This window comes from Ptychodera flava, chromosome 2, assembly GCF_041260155.1.
Source record: "Ptychodera flava strain L36383 chromosome 2, AS_Pfla_20210202, whole genome shotgun sequence".
In the NCBI taxonomy this organism is placed as follows: Eukaryota; Metazoa; Hemichordata; class Enteropneusta; family Ptychoderidae; genus Ptychodera; species Ptychodera flava.
This window is the reverse complement of record NC_091929.1, coordinates 11,563,542-11,584,348: the sequence shown is the minus strand read 5'-3', so window position 1 is coordinate 11,584,348 and position 20,807 is coordinate 11,563,542. Positions and strand designations below refer to the sequence as shown.

At 38.5% G+C, this 20,807-nt stretch overlaps 1 protein-coding gene and 1 long non-coding RNA gene across 2 annotated transcripts in view; both read right to left on the bottom strand.

Annotated features, from left to right (window-relative positions):
* The window catches only part of LOC139114522 (uncharacterized), a 20,916-nt gene extending 405 nt beyond the window's left edge, over positions 1 to 20,511 (bottom strand). The window contains exons 1-4 of the mRNA XM_070676310.1: positions 20,179 to 20,511; positions 19,164 to 19,285; positions 17,379 to 17,494; positions 1,163 to 1,290 (exon numbers count right to left, since the gene is read on the bottom strand). Coding sequence (XP_070532411.1) covers positions 1,178 to 1,290; positions 17,379 to 17,494; positions 19,164 to 19,285; positions 20,179 to 20,460 — 633 coding nt within the window. The 5' untranslated portion in view covers positions 20,461 to 20,511 and the 3' untranslated portion in view covers positions 1,163 to 1,177. The remainder of the gene's footprint in view (positions 1 to 1,162; positions 1,291 to 17,378; positions 17,495 to 19,163; positions 19,286 to 20,178) is intronic.
* LOC139114531 (uncharacterized) lies at positions 7,813 to 9,541 on the bottom strand. Its single transcript, XR_011547886.1, has 2 exons — positions 9,365 to 9,541; positions 7,813 to 8,024 (listed from the first exon to the last, which is right to left on the bottom strand). It is a non-coding gene; the product is annotated as an uncharacterized lncRNA (long non-coding RNA).
* Positions 20,512 to 20,807: the final 296 nt, after the last annotated feature.

Here is a 20,807-nt window from a genome sequence, read left to right as displayed (position 1 = left end):
GTATCTGCTCTGAGTTGCTATGTTTTGCAATGATTGTCCAACTTATGACGCTTTCATGAATGTGGAATAAATTCATTCCATTAAATGTAGTGTGTGGCACTTTAATCTCAGCTTATGATACGATTATCTTCCTACTGTTTACAACTTTTTGATCGAAAGCCGGAAAAATTAGTATGGGAAAATTACTATTTTTCTGGTCATTTGACAATCTTCAAACTTCAAACGACGATTAAAATTTTAAAATTTTTTTAAGTTATTTTTTTCTTGAATTTAGCGACACTATTGCAGCATTTCCTTCACAAACTTCATCCACAGCAGAAATGGTGTTCTTCTTTTCACTCATAGAATCATTTTGGTGTCCTTGATACGGGACTCTATGTCGGCTGTTGGGAATACTGCGCCGATAAATTTGGGAGCGCATATTAGAAGAAAAACACGACGATATCTCAGAGTATACAGTAAAAAATCTATATACATCTTTTATCACAGAAATTTGGAGTTCGAGTAACGGTTGTATTAACCAACACTCGGGCAGATATGCACACAAACTTTCACATTTGAAGACCAACAGCACTATCAACGGCAAACGAATTACAGGTGTGTTGTTCACCTTTTGTTTATTAATATTATTTGGTAATTTTTATATTATGTTGTCTTTTGTTGTTTTGTTTTGTTTTTGTTTTTTGGGGTTTTTTTGTATTTTCAGCTCTCTACATCCAAATTTACACATAAAGTAGAAATGTTCGCCTGCAGCCGTAGTTCTGACAAAACGAAATATAACAACTGATAAGCTATTTTGTCTGAACTGTACGTTTAGAGTGCTCACATTTCAGGTAAAATCATTATTTTAACTTGAATTTTCAAGATATTTCACTGGGATTTAAGTTCACCGTATTGCTGATAAAACATAACATTGTTATTTAATAATTTCATAGAGATTTAATTTACGTATTTTATGTTTCAGCGAAAAAAGCGATATTGAATCCCAGCGAAGCATCCATGCTTTTACAGTATCATATGAATATTTAAATCAATTTACAGTCAGGCGAAGCGCACAATTATTCTTCTATTTATAACTGTTTTCAATCTGAGGCAAAACAAAGCAGGTTTTCTTTATAACCTCATCATAGTTTACAGGTCTCAGTCATTACAAGGAAATTACCTTTATTGATGGAAGCTACGCCAGCAGTGGATCAATCACGGCTGTCCAGTCTTGCAGTGTCCATGACGGATTGAAACTTAACTCCACCACATTATTGACGAAGATAGTAGGAGAATGGTGAACACTGTCTTAAGAGTTGCAGAAAACAATTAACACAAAATATTAGTGAAGCTTCCATTATATGTTAATGTTGATGCAGTTTCCAGTTTCTTAGTCTACTTTGAAGTCTAGTTTGTATAACAGGTTATTGTTCTATCCCCCAAATTAATAATGTTGAGCTTATCTACACATCCTATCAATAATGTGTTCAATGCCAATACAATTGTCGACAACATTCTTGACGTCGAGTGCAGGATTAATTTTGTCAACATCAACATCGCATATTATACACGATGAATATTAGCCCCTCAGACTTATAATCTAGAATAAAAAATTATCTATTTTATGGAATAAAAAACATTTAAATTATGAAAAGTCGACTTAAAATCGTCTCAACTTTTGAGTGATACATGTGTGTACATTTGTCGTTTTATTCCACCATGACCTTGGGGACGAGAGAGAGAGAGAGAGAGAGAGAGAGAGAGAGAGAGAGGAGAGAGGAGAGAGAGAGAGAGAGAGAGAGAGAGAGAGGAGAGAGAGAGAGAGAGAGAGAGAGAGAGAGAGAGAGAGAGAGAGACAGACAGACAGACAGACAGACAGACAGACAGACAGACAGACAGAGACAGACAGAGACAGAGACAGAGACATACAGAGACAGAGACAGAGAGACAGGGAGACAGACAGAGAGACAGAGACAGAGACAGAGACAGACAGACAGGCAGACACATGGACAGAGAGACTGACAGACATACGACAGACAGAATACAGAGTTAGGAAGGCAGGCCGGCAGACGGAAAATGTGCTGGGATTCAAGAGAAGAAAGATTGGTCGGGAGGATGATTGTATGGAGTGCAATTCTCCATCACCAAATTTATGCAGCTCATTCTTGAACTATGCTAACCTCTGCTGTTTGCGATGAGTACATAGAAGTGGGTGAGTATGCTTAAAATCAAATAAAGCACCATTCTTGTACAAAATGTACTTCATCAATATGATTTGATTTTTATTCATTTCCAAGTAATTAATGCAAATGAAACTATTCACGCAAACAGCAATAAGAGCAATTAAGCCCTACATTCCCTTGTTACAGAATACATCACAGGTAAAACAGTTGCTAAAGAAGAGATACTGAGTATGGAGAAAATCATGCATATATTTAACTTCAAATTTTTGTAAAAATAAATATAAAATAACATGCATACTGTAATTTCAATGATAATGATTTGATAAACAAACATGAATATTCATGGGGAAGACATTGTTGTATTAAATACCTTGCTTGACTAATCTAGAGCTGAATAACTTAGCTCCTTTGCTGGGGAAGCTATTTGTACCACAAAAATCGCTTCATTAATTACTACTTTCTTGCGATATTTGAAACAATAACAATACTCGATTTATATTTCACAACAGATCACGGTATAAGGTTATTCTCAAAATACCCGGATTATGTCCGAGTACACCGCCAGCGGTGGCATAATCCAAGACACGTAACAAGAAGATGTACGGGGACATAAACCCTCGCCTTTCACGGATTACCTTATTATCATACACCTTGTATAGTTTTAAAATTTTGAAATTTATGTATAAAAATAGTTTGGTTTTCTTTTCACTTGCAAGGTACATACAGTGAGTTGATGGCGCTATTACCGGCAGAGTAGGACAGCATCCACTGCATCAGAGCTAAGACGTTCAGAACGAAAATTCCACCCCGAGGTACCAACTGCAGGCAGTGAAGAAATCATAGCTCATGGGAATCAGTTTACATAAAGTCACAGTGGGGGTTATTAGTGTTCGCACACTGTGTAACAGCCCTCTTGAAATGCGTATTTTATTGAAAAAATATGAGATCGTGTCACATAAACGAATGAGAGGTCACAGGTCAAACAGAGTCCAGTAAATTTCAAAATTACCGGAGTACACGTCACTGTTATTGACTTCGCGCCCTTTTCTACTGGGATCTTCTGTAAGATGAAACTCCATAGGTCACAGACGCGGTTGTATACTAATTTTACTTAATCAGTCATTCCTTCCATTCGAACGAACGGACTATCTCGAGTTGTCAGGCGTCTTCTGGCCTTTTTCATAAGGATCACACTGAAGTACGCAACCAACGTCGATATGACTCCCACAGTGAAGCACCCGATACAGGCACCGATAAGCCGCGCCTCATAGTGTGAAATGTTCTTTCCGGCTTCAAACTCGTCGTCTTCTTTGTCGTAAGTCATGTTATCGCAAACCAATTCACTTGTCGGAATGTTCCATATGTTTTTGTCTTTCAATCGTTCAGGTTGATCGCAATAAAATGAGTCGTATACGAAACGTGGATGACTAGACCACATCTTTTTCAATCCCGCCATTTGACAGTCACATACCCACGGGTTCCCGCCAACTACAACGTAACCGTATGATCTGATCTTTTCCTCAAGATACGTGGCCAAGGAGCTCGGGAAATGTCGTAGTTTATTCTCGCTTAGAGCTAAACCCCAAAATTCTGTTCCATTTGGAAAATCTTCAACACTTATCTCTGTGATTTCATTGTTGTCGACTGATATGGAAATCTCTGTCGACATCACGTTCAGTCGTGGAAAACGTTCAAAGTTGTTGAAACTGAGTGTGATCATTCTTATTTCATTCAGATTACTTAATAATTCATAGGGCAGTTCTTTAAGGCGGTTGTTGTTCAAGTGAATATATCTTAGGCTTGAGAGACCAAAGAAGGCCTCCTTGTCTATCCGGGACATGGCATTGAAGCCTAGATCGAGGTTGGTAATATTCGCGTAATTTTGTAATTGTCTGCCTGGAAAATATGTGATGTGATTATGTGACAGCCTTATAAAGGTTACCCTTGAGAGCAAATAGTTTGGTATTGCTGATAGATTTTTACTCCTACAGTCAATGCGTGTCCTAAATAGTTTCCATCCGACAGGGAACGGTGCTTCCGTGGAGGAGTTTCCCGTCATCCTTACGCCAGTAAGGTACTCATCATAACAAGTGCACGGGGTACCACAGTCAATGGAGACAGTCTCCGTGAACGATACACAGATGCGTACTTGAATAAAAGCAACGGCAAATGCTACCGAGAGATAAAGCGCTGGTGTTGCCATCGTTACGCGGGTTACTTGAAAAGCATACACCAGATGGACCTTGGTGACCACTAGATGGCGCCTTCAAGAGCGCTTTGAGCTGTAGACTTCCACGACTAATTGCACCAGTTCTGTGAAGCAGCGAAAGGAAAGAGTTTACAACACTTGTATAGGACAGGCTGGAGACGTCGAAGACACTCAAACATGGAAAAGTTCCTTTATTATGTATATCGAAAATTGTTCGTTTGACTCCTATTTCAATTTGGTTTGCAAATAGAAGGGTAAGCCTTGTTCTTGTAACAGAACATTTGCAATATGAGTCAGAGAGAGAGACAGACAGAGACAGACAGACAGACAGACAGACAGACATTTGAAATAATTCACCCATCGCGAAGATTGCTGTGCTTCAACATTTTAACCGGATTGAGGGCGCGCCTGTGGTCCCAGAAGATTGCAGCCGATAGCACTGAAGGAGATACATGAATACCAATAAAAAACGAGTGGTGGCCAGAGCAAACGTCATTCTATAAGTTTAAAGGAAACCTCCCGAAGAGTTTGTTCATCCTATATATACCGTAGGGTAGAATAGTAAGGGCTCGTTCGGAATGAGATCACAATTGCATTATTAATTTGCAAAATGAAATCATTTTCCCCAAATCTTGAGGAGACTGTCAGAAAGTGTACTTCTCAAAGGAATGACAAAATGAGGACCTTGTAATTGCAGATGTTGGGATTGGAACATGTAACATAACCAGGCAGCAAGTGCAGTAATAAATATTGGCGTAAAAAAGGACAAAGTCTGCACATCCGTTGGCAACAGCGATGACATATCAACCAGCAAACTTGAAACGCAGCCAGCACAGTGACTGTGATTTCGTCATCATGCAGCTGATTTGGAAAAATGGCCCCATTAAACACCAGTCGAACTGACATCATATCCGTTCTTTTACAGCGACTGTTTTCACTCAGGTTTTAGAAGATAAAACCTACTCACCGTGCTGTAAGCGTGTATTTTCACAAAGGGCAGCTGGATCCGGCAGACATGGAGGCTAAACCTTCTTAGGGTTTACTTCTGTGGCGACTGAACAAAAGCTAGACATGCACTCAATTCAACGAAACTCGTTCGTCTTTAGGAGTAGACTGAGTCTTTGACACGGTAAGGTCACTAAAGGTCACCGAAAGTCACATTCTTCGGGTTACGAACACCCGACGCAGAAAAATTTGTTACCAACAGTTTTCTTTCTATTAACTAGATATGAATTGAAAATGCTCACGTGTTTCAGTGTTGTGGCAGTTGTCAGTGAACTTAAACTTTTGTCACATGTTTGCTACTTCATTGAGTGTATTGTGATGAATATGATGAACAGTATTCACCGCAAATTAATTCCAAAGGTCATTATGTAAATATTTAATTATATAAATAACTTTGACTGCTGTCACTGTATCACCACTTTATATGGCAAGTATAATTGCCTTGAGTCAAGTCCTTCAAACCACTGTGTTCAAACTATATATGCAAAACTGTGAAAGCTCATTAAATATACAAGTTATAGACTAGCTGACACGATAATGCAACATATCTTTCACTTACGCAACATAGTTCTCTCATCAATATTCGTAGCAAGTTTCATAAACTTACTTAGAGTTCTTCCAGTCTTACATCCCTACTTGGGAAAGTTAGTTAAATATACAAATTATTGCAAACTTGCTAAAGTAAAAATGCTGAACAACTTTAATTAATATTTTATCACATTTCTTCAATGTACAAAGCAGATTTCATCGACTTTGACTTTGATGAAGTCAATCAAGATATGTGCCTGATAAGAAAAGTTCGTTAAATATGCAAATAGTAATAAGATGTTTTACAAAATTAAACTAACTTTTGGCAATATTAGATCATAGTACCTAAATATACACAGCAAGTTTCGCCAACTTTGATCAAGTTAATCCCGATATACATCCCTAATTAGGAAAGTTTGTTAAATATTGAAATCTATTGAATCTATAATGTACATAGCATGTTTCGTTAACTTTATGCAAATCAATTTATATCTCTAATAAGGAAAGTTCGTTGAATATGCAAATTAGTAATTAGATGTCAAAAACATCTAAACCGACTTTGGTCATTATAGTATGTACAATGTACAGAAAAAGTTTTGTCACTTTTGATCAGGACAATCAAGATATATATATATATAGATATATATTATATATATATATATATATATATATATTATATATATATATATATATATTGTGTGCCGTAGTGCCGTCTTTCTCATTGTATGTCTTTTATTTTTCAAAAATTATCATGTATGCAAATGAGCATGAAATATGCAAGCCATGCCCACAAAAAATTAATTCGTTCTATCCATTCTCAAACACAATCTACGTACTAAATAAGATTCTTATCTGATAAGCCGTTCTTGACATATCGCGCCAACAGACAGACAGACAGACAGACAGGCAGGCAGGCAGGCAGGCAGGCAGGCAGGCAGGCAGAAAGATAGACATTCGGGAAATGACTTTAATCTTTGACATGATTCTTCTGGTTTAACATCAGAAAGCGTAATGCAGTCAACTCTGAAATATGGTAATCGATTTCTTTCATGACCTATGTATGATGTGTTTAGTGGTGCCGGCAGATGTACGGCAAAAGATTTTTAAAAACATTTCACTGTAATATTGTTACAGTAAATCTCAAGAAAGGTGAGATAGAGAACATATTCGTCACTCCACATAATAACGATTTTTCGTCACAGAGGAAAGCCCTAACATCTAGGTCAGATGAATTAAGCTATTCCATTCATTATAATGAAACTTTAACTCCCTTTTCTCAGTAATAGAAAATTAACTCTCGATTCGGTCTAGAGTTACATAGTTTTAATCGTTGTTATTGATACTGCTGCTTGCTATCACTTTTCTTGGAGGGAAGGGGCATTGACAATGTCGGTGCGCATGGCGCGCATGCGCATGTTTTACGGATATCCGTCCTTTCATATATAAAAGAACGAGTATTCGTAAAAAACTAATTGACTCGATGAAAAAGAATTTACTTATTAGAATCCCTTTCTTGAATATCGTCGATATTATCGTTATCTTAGTTTACTAGATTTGTGTGTTTTTGTCGGTCAAGTGTTTTTTATGGTTTTGTTTAAATAGTAAGATTTCGGTGTACAGGTTGGTCGTGGAAATGAACATCACTTCGAACAAGGGTCGATGTAATTGCGGCGGCACAAATTACTTGAAGCGAACATGATGTAAGAACTGTAGCAATACCCGATACTGCTGGCTTGCCAGTGTTTGGATAGAAGCTGTAGTACTTTTGCAGTCGCACAATTTTACAAGTAATTAAGTACGCACTATTTTCTTCTTATTCATTTTAACCTGTTACAAACAAAGCGTTTATATCTGTGGTTGTCATCGACAGTTAACACATTATATGAAACATGAAAAACTTGTAAGTTGAATTTAATAAACATTTTAATTTGTATTAAATAATTAGTAAGTGTTAATTCAAGTGACATGTAGGTTAATGATGGCCATTGTCTGTATTTAGTAACGTAATAAACAACTGTTCATGGTGTCTGGTAAAATTGCTGGTGGTGACTTCACTTGTGGTTCATATAGCCGGACATTTCATCTTTACTTCTTAACGCCACAGTTGGGATGGAGCCCTGTGGAGAGATATTTCATAATCATTCAGTATGCCTTTGTGTCACTTTATACATAACATGCGGTACACTACTACTTGCAGGTTTTCCTTTATGTTTTAAATTTTATCAAGGATTATCATATGCATGCGTTTCACTCTTTCATATACATGAATTCTTACACTTATCTTACGGTGAAGCAGTTGATTGTCTTGATGTATCTGCTCTGAGTTGCTATGTTTTGCAATGATTGTCCAACTTATGACGCTTTCATAAATGTGGAATAAATTCATTCTATTAAATGTAGTGTGTGGCGCTTTAATCTCAGCTTATAATACGATCATCTTCCTACTGCTTACAACTTTTTGATCGAAAGCCGGAAAAATTAGTATGGGAAAATTACTACTTTTCTGGTCATTTGACAATCTTCAAACTTCAAACGACGATTAAAATTTTTTAGGTTATTTTTTTCTTGAATTTAGCGACACTATTGCAGCATTTCCTTCACAAACTTCATCCACAGCAGAAATGGTGTTCTTCTTTTCACTCATAGAATCATTTTGGTGTCCTTGATACGGGACTCTATGTCGGCTGTTGGGAATACTGCGCCGATAAATTTGGGAGCGCACATTCGAAGGAAAACACGACGATATCTCAGAGTATACAGTAAAAAATCTATATACATCTTTTATCACAGAAATTTGGAGTTCGAGTAACGGTTGTATTAACCAACACTCGGGCAGAATTGCACACAAACTTTCACATTTGAAGACCAACAGCACTATTAACGGCAAACGAATTACAGGTGTGTTGTTCACCTTTCGTTTACTAATATTATGCGGTAATTTTAATATTATGTTGTCTTTTGTTGTTTGTTTTGTTTTGTTTTTGTTTTTGGTTATTTTGTATTTCCAGCTCTCCACATCGAAATGTACACATAAAGTAGAAATGTTCGCCTGTAGCCGTAGTTCTGACACAACAAAAAATAACAACTGATAAGCTATTGTCTGAATTGTACGTTTAGAGTGCTAACATTTCAGGTAAAATCATTATTGTAACTTGAATTTTCAAGATATTTCACTAAGATTTAAGTTCACAGTATTGCTGATAAAACATTAAGTTGTTATTTAAGAATTTCATAGAGATTTAATTACGTATTTTGTTTCAGCGAAAAAGGCGATATTGAATCCCAGCGAAGCATCAATGCTTTTACAGTATCATATGAATATTCAAATTAATTTACTGTAAGGAGAAGCGCACAGTTATTCTCCTATTCAACTGTTTTCAATCTGAGGCAAAACAAAGCAGGTTTTCTTTATAACCTCATCATAGTTTACAGGTCTCAGTCATTACAAGGAAATTACCTTTATTGGTGGACTTTACGCCAGCAGTGGATCAATCACGGCTGTCCAGTCTTGCAGTGTCCATGACGGATTGAAACTTAACTCCACCACATTATTGACGAAGATAGTAGGAGAATGGTGAACACTGCTTAAGAGTTGCAGAAAATAGTTAACACAAAGTATTAGTGACACTTCCATTACATGTTAATGTTGATGCAGTTTCCAGTTTCTTAGTCTACTTTGTAGTCTAGTTTGTATAACAGGTTATTGTTCTATCCCCCAAATTAATAATGTTGAGCTTATCTACACATCCTATCAATAATGTGTTCAATGCCAATACAATTGTCGACAACATTCTTGACGTCGAGTGTAGAATTCATTTATCAACATCAACATCGCATATTATACACGATGAATATTAGCCCCTCAGACTTATAATCTAGAATAAAAAAATATCTATTTCATGGAATAAAAATATTTAAATTATAAAAAGTCGTCTCTGTCTTTGAGTGATACATGTGTGTACATTTGTCGTTTTATTCCATTCTACCTTGGGGACGACAGAGACAGACAGACAGACAGACAGACAGACAGACAGACAGACAGACAGACAGACAGACAGACAGACAGAATAAAGAGTTGGCAGGCAGATGGAAAATATGCTGGGATTCAAGAGAAGAAAGATTGGTCGGGAGGATGATTGTATGGAGTGCAGTTCTCCATTACCAAATTTATGCAGCTCATTCTTGAACTATGCTAACCTCTGCTGTTTGCGATGAGTACATAGAAGTGGGTGAGTATTCTTAAAATCAAATAAAGCACCTTCTTGTACAAAATGTACTTCATTAATATGATTTGATTTTTATTCATTTCCAAGTAATTAATGCAAATGAAACTATGCACGCAAAACAGCTATAAAAGCAATTAATCCCTACATGCCCTTGTTACAGAATACATCACAGGTAAAACAGTTGCTAAAGAAGGGATACTGAGTGGTCACAACGTATTAAGAAAATCATGCATATATTTAACTTCAAATTTTTGTAAAAATAAATATAAAATAACATGCATACTGTAATTTCAATGATGATTATTTGATAAACAAACATGAATATTCATGAGGAAGACATTGTTGTATTAAATACTTTGTTTGACTAATCTAGAGCTGAGTAAGTTAGCTCCTTGGCGGGACAAGCTATGTCTACGACAAAAAATCGCTTCATTAATACTACTTTCTTGCGATATTTGAAACAATAACCGTACCCTATTTATATTTCACAACAGATCACGGTATAAGGTTATTCTCAGAATACCCGGATTATGTCGAGTACACCGCCAACGGTACGGGGACACAAACCCTCGCCTTTCATACACCTTGTAAATTAATTATAAAAATACTTTTTTTTCACTTGCAAGGTACATACAGTGAGTTGATGGCGCTATTGCCGGCAGAGTAGGACAGCATCCACTGCATCAGAGCTAAAACGTTCAGAACGAAAATTCCACCCCGGGTACCAACTGCAGGCAGTGAAGAAATCGTAGCTCATGGGAATTATTTTACATAAAGTCACAGTGGGGGTTATTAGTGTTCGCACACTGTGTAACAGCCATCGTGAAATGCGTATTTTATTGAAAAAATATGAGACCGTATCACATAAACGAATGAGAGGTCACAGGTCAAACAGAGTCCAGTAAATTTCAAAATTATCGGACTACACGTCACTGTTATTGACTTCGCGCCCTTTTCTACTTGAATTTTCTATAAGATGAAACTCCATAGGTCACAGACGCGGGTGTATACTAATTTTACTTAATCAGTCATTCCTTCCATTCGAACGAACGGACTATCTCGAGTTGCAAGGCGTCTTCTGGCCTTTTTCATAAGGATCACACTGAAGTACGCCACCAACGTCGATATGACTCCCACAACAAAGCAGCCAATACAAGCGCCGATAAGCAGCGCCTTATGGTGTGAAATGTTTTTTCCGGCTTCAAACTCGTCGTCTTGTTTGTCGTAAGTCGAGTTATCGCAAACCAATTCACTCGTAGGAATGTTCCATATGTTTTTATCTTTCAATCGTTCAGGTTGATGGCAGTAAAATGAGTCGTAGACGAAACGTGGATGATTAGGCCACACCCTTTTCAATTCGCCATTTGACAGTCACATACCACGGGTTCCCACCAATTACAACGTAACCGTATGATCTGACCTGTTCTTCAAGAAACGTGGCCAGGGAGCTCGGAAAATGTCGTAGTTTATTCTCGCTTAGAGCTAAACCCCAAAATTTGGTTCCATTTGGAAAATCTTCAACACTTATCTCTGCGATTTCATTGTTGTCGAGCGCTATGGAAATATCGTCCGATAGTATGTTCAGTTGTGGAAAATGTTCAAAGTTGTTGAAACTGAGTCCGATCATAAATATTCCACTCAGATTACTGAATAATTCATAGGGCAATTCTTTGAGACGGTTGTTGTTCAACAGAATAGAACTTAGGCTTGAGAGACCAAAGAAGGCTTCCTTGTCAATCCGGGATATGGCATTGAAGCCTAGATCGAGGTTGGTAATATTCGCGTAATTTTGTAATTGTCTGCCTGGAAAATATGTGATGTGATTATGTGACAGCCGTATATTGGTTACCCTTGAGAGCGAATAGTTGGTATTGCAGATAGATTTTTACTCCTACAGTCAATTCTTGTACTGGATAGTTTCCATCCGACAGGGAATGGTGCTACCGTGGAGGAGTATCCCGTCATCCCCACGCCAGTCTGAAGTACTCACCAAAACAAGTACACGGGTACCACAGTCGATGGAGAAAGTCTCCGTGAACGATACACAGATGCGTACTTGAATAAAAGCCACTGCAAATGCTATCGAGAGATAAAGCGCTGGTGTTGCCATCGTTACGAGGGGTACTCGAAAAGCATACACCAGATGGACCTTGTTGACCACTAGATGGCGCCTTTAAGAGCTCTGTGGGCAGTAGAATTCCACAACTTATTGCACCAGTTCTGTGAAGCAGTGAAAGGGAAGAGTTTACAAGACTGTATTCGACAGGCTGGAGACGTCGAAGACGTTCCAACATGGAATAATTCCTTTATTCTGTATCTATAATCGAAAATTGTTCGTTTGACTCCCATTTCAACTTGGTTTGCACTTAGAAGGGTAAGTCTTGTTCTTATAATAGAATATTTGCAATATGAGTCTCATACTGTGTTCCACTAGCCAACCAACGCCGCCGGTAACTAACGGTTTTGATTGGTAAACACTGTGGATTAACCCTTAATCTCTACTTATGTCCATACACGGAATTTCCTCCGGTGTTTTGAGGAAAACACCGGTGTTTTGCGCCCTCTACGTTCAATATATGTCTATAGTACAGGTTGGATATAAACAACAATGGCGGATGTCCAGGACGCAACTGTAGCGGCGTGTCTCCTGTATTTTCACCTTCATATGCGATCCAGACGGATTCAACAGTTCAATCGTCGCCTCAGGAATGCATAAATGGACTCACAACGAGACCCAAACATTGATATTCTTGCCTCGCTATTCGATGAGCAAGATCACTAAAACCATTAAAATATTTTTCACAAACCACAGTCCCTCTATCCATGGATAGAGGGACTGTGCACAAACCAAACAAAGGAAAGAATCTACACTGCGACTGATGAGAAACCACACTCGGGTTTCGAAACGCTAGCGTCAAAGGGCCACTCTATCAACTTTGTAACACCATAGGTCCGGCTGCGTCTCGCCATAAGCTTTCCCCACACAAACAAAAGATACCGTACACACTAATCCAAACTTCCCTACAAATATCCGAGGCGAAACAAACATTTTTTATTAACACAAACAATCGGATAAGAATGTAGGAACACATTTTTGAAACGAACCAAACACAAACTCGACACAAAAACATTTTGGATAGTTAGGTGGGCAGCCTCTTTCACACTTTATACATGGGAGCGAGAGATCTGTTGTCTTCCATGGTTCGTGTCGAGTCCAGCTATGCGTACTGTGCACTCGAGCTGATAGGTCAGAGGTAATGTTTTGGACAAAAGTCGTCGCGAGAGGGCGTTTACACCGTCGTTAACCGTTCTGACACACAATTTGCGTCGGCGCGCCGTTGCAGGTCTGACGAAATTCGACGCCGTAGATCGACGCCGTCGCAGCACCGTCGTTAACTGTTCTCACACGTGGTTTTCGTCGTTGTTACCATAACAACGGCGTTCACAACGTTGTTAAATGCTGTGTCAGAACGGCCCTTCAGAGAGAGAGAGAGAGAGAGAGAGAGAGGAGAGAGAGAGAGAGAGAAAAATTTGGAATAATTCACCCATCGCGAAGATAGCCGTTGTGCTTGGCGAATTGAGGGCGCACCTGTGGTCCCAGAAGATTGCAGCCGATAGGAGATACATGAATACAATAAAATATGAGTGGTGGCCAGAGCAAACGTCAAGTTTAAAGGAAACGTCCCGAAGAGTTTGTCCATCCTATTTATACCGTAGGGTAGAATCGTAAGGATTCGTTCGGAATGACATCACAATTGCATTATTAATTTGCAAAATGAAATCATTTTCCCCAAATCTTGAGGAGACTGTCAGAAAGTGTACTTCTCAAAGGAATGACAAAATGAGGACCTTGTAATTGCAGATGTTGTGATTGAAACTCTAACATATAACATAATAGGAAGCAAGTGAAGTAATAAGTATTGGCGTAAAAAAGGACAAAGTCTGCACATCCGTTGGCAACAGCGATGACATATCAACCAGCAAACTTGAAACGCAGCCAGCACAGTGACTGTGATTTCGTCATCATGCAGCTGATTTGGAAAAATGGCCCCATTAAACACCAGTCGAACTGACATCATATCCGTTCTTTTACAGCGACTGTTTTCACTCAGGTTTTAGAAGATAAAACCTACTCACCGTGCTGTAAGCGTGTATTTTCACAAAGGGCAGCAGGATCCAGCAGACGTGGAGACCAAAACTTCTGGAGGTTTACTTCTGTGGCGACGAAACAAAAGCTGGACATGCACTCAATTCAACGAAACTCGATTGTCTGCAGGGGTGATCGTTGACACTGAGTCTCTGATACGGTAAGGTCACTGCAGGCCACCAAAAGTCACATTCTTAAGACCTTTGGGTCTCGTCGCAGAACGTTTAATAACCAACAGTATTTTCTCTATCAAAACAGCTTGCCACATTAAAACTAAGGGTTTAAACTTTTGACAGAAAGAGAATCCTTCAAGGAAATTTGAACTGAACAACACAGAAAACTTCTGATTGTGGGTTAAGTGACTGAAATGGAAATCACCCCGATTTTTAAGTGCAGTCAGGAGTATTTTCAGACAGATGGTGTACCATTGCCGAGATCGCTAGACATTATAGCACACAAAGTGACAATTTCTGCCCTGTTCTTCAGCAGTAAGGCCAAAGTAATTAAATTCTTTGTTTTGCGTCCCAACCCGCTTAGGTTTATAAGGTTTTCGTTAAAAAACACACACAGTGTATTGAATAGGAAATTTTAGGACATGGCCGCTTAGCTTTTCTGAACTAAAATTTGGTTACAATTTTTTATTTGCTGCAATCAAATTACATTGTGTTAATTTTCTTGTGTGTGTTTTTCAGCCGCTTAGACGCGTACCTTTTCCCATTTAGAGTGGACGCAAAACAAAGAATTTACTTACTTTGCGTACATTCACGTCTGTGAATACTATATTGAAGAATATAATTTTCTTCCTTGAAGTTAAGCTTAGCATACATCATATGGCATTAGGATATGTCAAAACGAGTGACGTATGTATCACTTTTACGGAAGAAATCAGTGACAGGAAAGAGTGCTAAAGTAGTGATGGCATGACAATTTTTGAACGTAAAAAATTATAGAGGAGATCAATGTCGCTCTGTGCTCATTAAGATGTAGCAAGAGTATGTTACTCGCATCTACGAATTAATACTCCATGAGTGCACTGAACCCGAGCGGTTCTTTCCACACCCTTTTCAAAGAAGAGAATGGGCGATGTTATCACAAACGTTACGTGTAGCTGTTTCAAACAACGTCCCTCCGCGAATACCACTAGTATATAACACTTAACCACGGCACAGTGTCTGTGGCTATAGTCACTCCACAAAAGTGTGGAGTTGCCATGACTTCGCGTACGCGAATCATCGCTTCTCTTCGCCACGGGCTTACAAAAAGGTCAAGGAGTCAACCATACCATAACCGTGCGAATGAAAAATTGTTATTCTTGTACGTTTAACATAAATGATATTACTGAAAAATCCTGGAGGCTGCTGTATAATTGAAAAGTATGGAAATCAAAGGAGAACCTGCTACCGTTGGCGGCGATTTCAGATCATCCACAGTGGCACGATTAAGCTTGTCATCTTGACGTTTTGATCCGTGTTTTCTTGAAATGGCGGGAAATGACGTCACTCTTTGACATTTATATGTCACCGTTCTGGTTTCACATCATAAAGTGTTATGCAGTCAACTCTTAAATATGGTAATTGATTTCTTCATTCGTCTATATATGAAATGTTTGAATGGTGCCAGCAGAATTTTTTTAAATATTTCATCATAATACGGTAAAACTCTAGACAGGTGAGAGAGAACATATGTATCACTCCTCACAATAACATTTGTCGTCAGAGTGGAAAGCTCTAACATCTATAGGCGCGGTCCCTCCACAAAAAATTGTTGAGGGACCGTGATCTAAGGCAGATAATGTAATGAAACTTTAACTTCCTGTTCTTAGCAATAAAATACTCAACTGTACGGTTCTGTCTAGAGTTACAGTTTTGATTCCAGAGTTACATAGTTTTGATTGTTTTTATTAAAAGTAAATGCTTGGTAACACTTTTCTTGGAGGGACGGGGCAGTGACAAAGTTTGCGCTCATGCGCGCCTGGTACTTTGACGGATATCCGTCCTTTCATAATTGAAGTATTGACAATGTGAAGAATTCTCTGATTAACCCTTTCACCACCATGGTTTGTCCCAAATCTATTGTTTCTATGGTAAAGTTGGACCTGTATACAGGGAACTGGGGGTGAAAGGGTTAAAGCCTTTTCTTTACTTTCCGAATATTACTGATAACATTATCCTAATCTACTAGCTAAGATTAGTATGTGTTCACCGGTGATAGACGGATGAATATCTTTTAAGTAGTGGCATTTTTGTCTCTGTTCCTCAGACGCTGAACCTGTTATTTTGTAATAACCGTGACTGTTCTGAACTATGAGGAGAAAGGCGATTAAGAATGGAAACGACTTTGTTTAAGGCGTTAGTCGCAAAGAAAGGGCCGCTTCCATGACCTCCCCTGTATGACCGTTGCTATTGAGAACAGTCACGATGGCAGAAAGCCATAGACACAATATCTATGAGCATATATCTCGCCATGGAAGACATTGCCAGTGCGCAGCTATTGGTATCTAAGCCAGCTAGAGCGACAGTTTAACAGCTGAGGCCGTCACGCGACTGTTGAAGAGGGGCGTTTGTCACAGAATATTGTGTTTAGTACATGTATAAGCGGGTATCATCATGCATGGTTTATACCATAAGGAGAGAACTGCAGACATTGGTGATCGGGCATGCAGACACACTGTCTGTATAACCCCATAAGGCACTTTAAATAAAATTTGTTGTTTGCTGTCCGCGTGCTGGTAGATTTTCAGAGAAAATTAAGAAAACAGACACAATGTTAACACTATTTCAAATAAAAATATTATTTTTCCAAAAGGAACTAAATTAAAAATGAGCTTATGTTAATACACAGGTGGGTTTTTTGGTCTCTGTTTGTTTATTTCCCTCGAGGACGGTACACAAAACATTTTCTTTATATGACCTAATTAAACATTTTATAGAAAGGATGAACCAAACAAACTAATAAGGAAGAATGGAAGAAAAGATGATAGATAGATATGTAGACAGAAGGATAGGTGGACAGGTAGACATGTTGACATACATCTAGACAAACAGAACAGAACAAACAGGACAGGCAACACACAGAGGGAGAAAGAGAACGCATTATACCTGTTATGCCAACCTTCCATTCATTCCTAGAATACACGTTAGTTATAGCTTTATTGTACTCGTCTAGGAAATCTTCACGCAGAATTCCGATATCTTCTGCCAGGCCTACCAGAACTCTGACGGAATATAGGAACGGGTAGAAGCAACTTGAAATATCTTACCAAAAATGTTTCACAATCGACCCACAATGTCTTGTTTACTTGCTGTTAATACCACGCAGTCAACTTTATCTGATTGGTCGATTGTCACTATTCACGGCAACTTAGAAAGTTTATTTGTATTATTCAATTAGAATGGCAAGATTCTGCCGACCAATTTGAGCTTCCAAATCGCTGGAAGTCGGCCCACCTGTCTTGCCCTCTGACACAATCCCTACACAACACATACCCGCCTTTGTGACGTCATTTGTTTACCTCTTGCACAGAGTAGACGAAATCTACCGGCAGTGCTTCTCATGTCGCTTTTCAAGCTTTTCAAACTTTGGACAAGTGTTGGCGTAAGCGGCCCACAATTTGAACGCCGCTCTGCTTAAGGTAGTATGCGTCTCCAAAGTTAAAGGCTTAAACTTTTGCACAAACTTTTGCTCAAGGAATATTTTAACCATACATTTTCAGAATCAAGAATGAAAATCGGGGGTAACCGTGCAAATTCCTGTACTAGAGAAAAAAAATTACCCAAGATTTACAGATATTTGAAATTCAAAATGTCCGCCATCCTTGTGATAACTCTATGGAGAAATTTAAAATTTTCGATTTTCGAAAAACTAAGACGGTGAAAATTGTTCTTACACCAAGGGCTTTAAAATGAACCCCGACAAGTGGTAGATCAGTAAAGAAATGTAAATGTCAACCATTTCTTTGAATGGCGGGAAACTCTACCCGAGTTGAATCTCCCTGTTGCATTTTATTGTCTGCATAAACACACGATGTGACATTATATTACCATGCCCGACCCATCGCATTTTGATTGTCGAGCTGAACCACGTGACTGACCACAAATACACAGTAATGGTTTGTTTACATGCCCATGAATATGAATAATAAGATTAACAACTCAAAATATCGTAACTTTACAGCTCAAACGTAAAATCATAATCAATCACAAAATAAAATGGAGAACTTGTAGGTCAAGTTGAGATACTTTTTTCTGAAAACATCTCCGGATTTGCCATTTTTTACAGCGCGCGTGACAGTGCGTCGCGTATTGCCTCAGTTTCTGGGGCCCAGTTGTCGTTCGCTCCTGAAATTTTCGGAAATTTAGACGGTTTTCTGGGTTCACTGTTAATATAATGGAAATAACAGACTCCGCTCTGACCATTAACGTTTTATTTGTGGGCAAGGGCGAGAGGAAAGCCAAAAATTAACGGGCGAGGCGAAGCTCTACTTTGGCAAAACAAACACGTGAGAATGAGTATCGTCATATAATTGTCATATTTTATCATATTATAGAAATAACGGGCGACGCGCTGACCATTAACGTTTATTTGTGGGCAAGGGCGAGAGGAAAGCCAAAAAATTAACGGGCGAAGCTTGCCGAGCCAGTTAATTTGGCTTTCCTCGAGCCCGCGCCCACAACCGTTAATGGTCAGCGCGTCGCCCGTTATTTCTATAATGTGATAAAATATGACAATTATATGACGATACTCATTCTCACGTGTTTGTTTTGCCAAAGTAGAGAGTATGAATGTCTGTCCGAGCTCGAGGAGCATACCAATTCTGAGCATGACTGGATTTTAACAAAATGATAAAAAAGCTCTAAAAACCAAACGTAACATGATAATCTTACTCCAGCATATCGGCATCACTGACTGTGTCCGGTGATCGGCCAATCTTATCTTGATTAGCGTAGACAAGATCCATATAATCAACCGTCAAGGAAGGATCCAACTGGTCGACAGCTTTGGTCGCCTGCAAAAGAACAACGTTTTTATTACATAAATAAATAGTTTGTGCACATGTTAATTTAACATTAAAGTGTATTTTCAAATTTTACATCAATATATTTCACGCTAATACATAATATGCAAACCTTCACGAATGAAATTCGAACTTTGTCTTTGGTTGTTTGACAGCTTCAGTTGTCTGGCAGAACACAGTATCTTTCACAGTAAATTGCTATTTTAACCGTTTGAGCGCCAAAGTCAAATTTTGTCGCCTCTGTAAAATATACCTCAGTAAATTTTTGTCAAATTTTTGCCAAAATTTTGATAAGAAAACTGTGGCTGTTGAATATTGTGTTCATTTTGTCCAAAATTATCAGAAAAGTTGCAGAAAATTTCATAAAAATTGGTAAAATGTTGCACTAAAATTTTGGTGGGAAAAAATACAGCATTTAAAGAGTTAAACATATTTAACTGTAAGTTTTTTATGCACCAACTAAAACGTTTAAAACCACCACGTCATATGGAAACCAGACTTCTTTCAATGTCACCAGGACAGAAGTACATGAATTTTCACCATTATGATTTAAAACACAATTGACACTAGTACACTGCAGGTAGTCATGATTCGACCATCCTGTCGACCTTTCAGGTACTATGCGCCTCGAAAGTGACAGACTTAAACGTTTGCTAAAACTTTCCTCAATGAAACTTTCAACCATTTTCTTACCAAATCAATAAGAAAAATCAGGCGGCCACCGTGCTGTTTTTGTAACTAGTGAAACAAGTTACCCAACATTTTACGACATTTAAAATTCAAAATGGCCGCATATCTGTCCCCGAGGCGCGATCTACCTTAAGTTGCCATGTTGAAACGTATGTCATTTGCTACTGTAGTTCGCCGTTCAATTTTATACTCACCCTTGCAGAAAGGAAGGCACCACGCAGGTAAGGCAAGGGAAATCCGTAGAAGACAACTTGAACTTGTGCAGGCCCGTAGTGATCTCCAACTTCCTTGAGTACAGGCCAAGCTGCCGCAGCATCGCTACATTGCAGACACTGCCAGACGCTGAGAACTACCGGCGCATCGCTGCTACCACTCTTGTACACGTAGCCGAACGGTTCTTTGGGGATTGTAACCTGATAAAAGTTAGCAGCAGCAAAACTTGACAGGGATATCGCGAGCAAGATGTACCTCAACATTGTGAACTGGTCGAACTAAACTACCAAGCACTGACCTGAAATGATAATGTTCCCAAACGTGTAGTCACATATCAGTTTTCAAATCATAAAAACACATTATCAGCGTGAGAATTTGGACGCAAACGACAGTTTGGAAAGATTTTTATTCTGATCAATAAAAAGACAACAAGGTATTATTAAACTCTGCTCGGCATATTTATTTTAACCTGGCAGATTGCTATAGTTTAAGCAAAATAGGTCAGTACAGTTTACTTCGCTCATCGATATTACGAATATTTACTTCTTTTTTGCAAGCCGTACACGGTGTGGAGATAGCACAGTGAGAAAGAAGAGTTTTGTTTCCACTG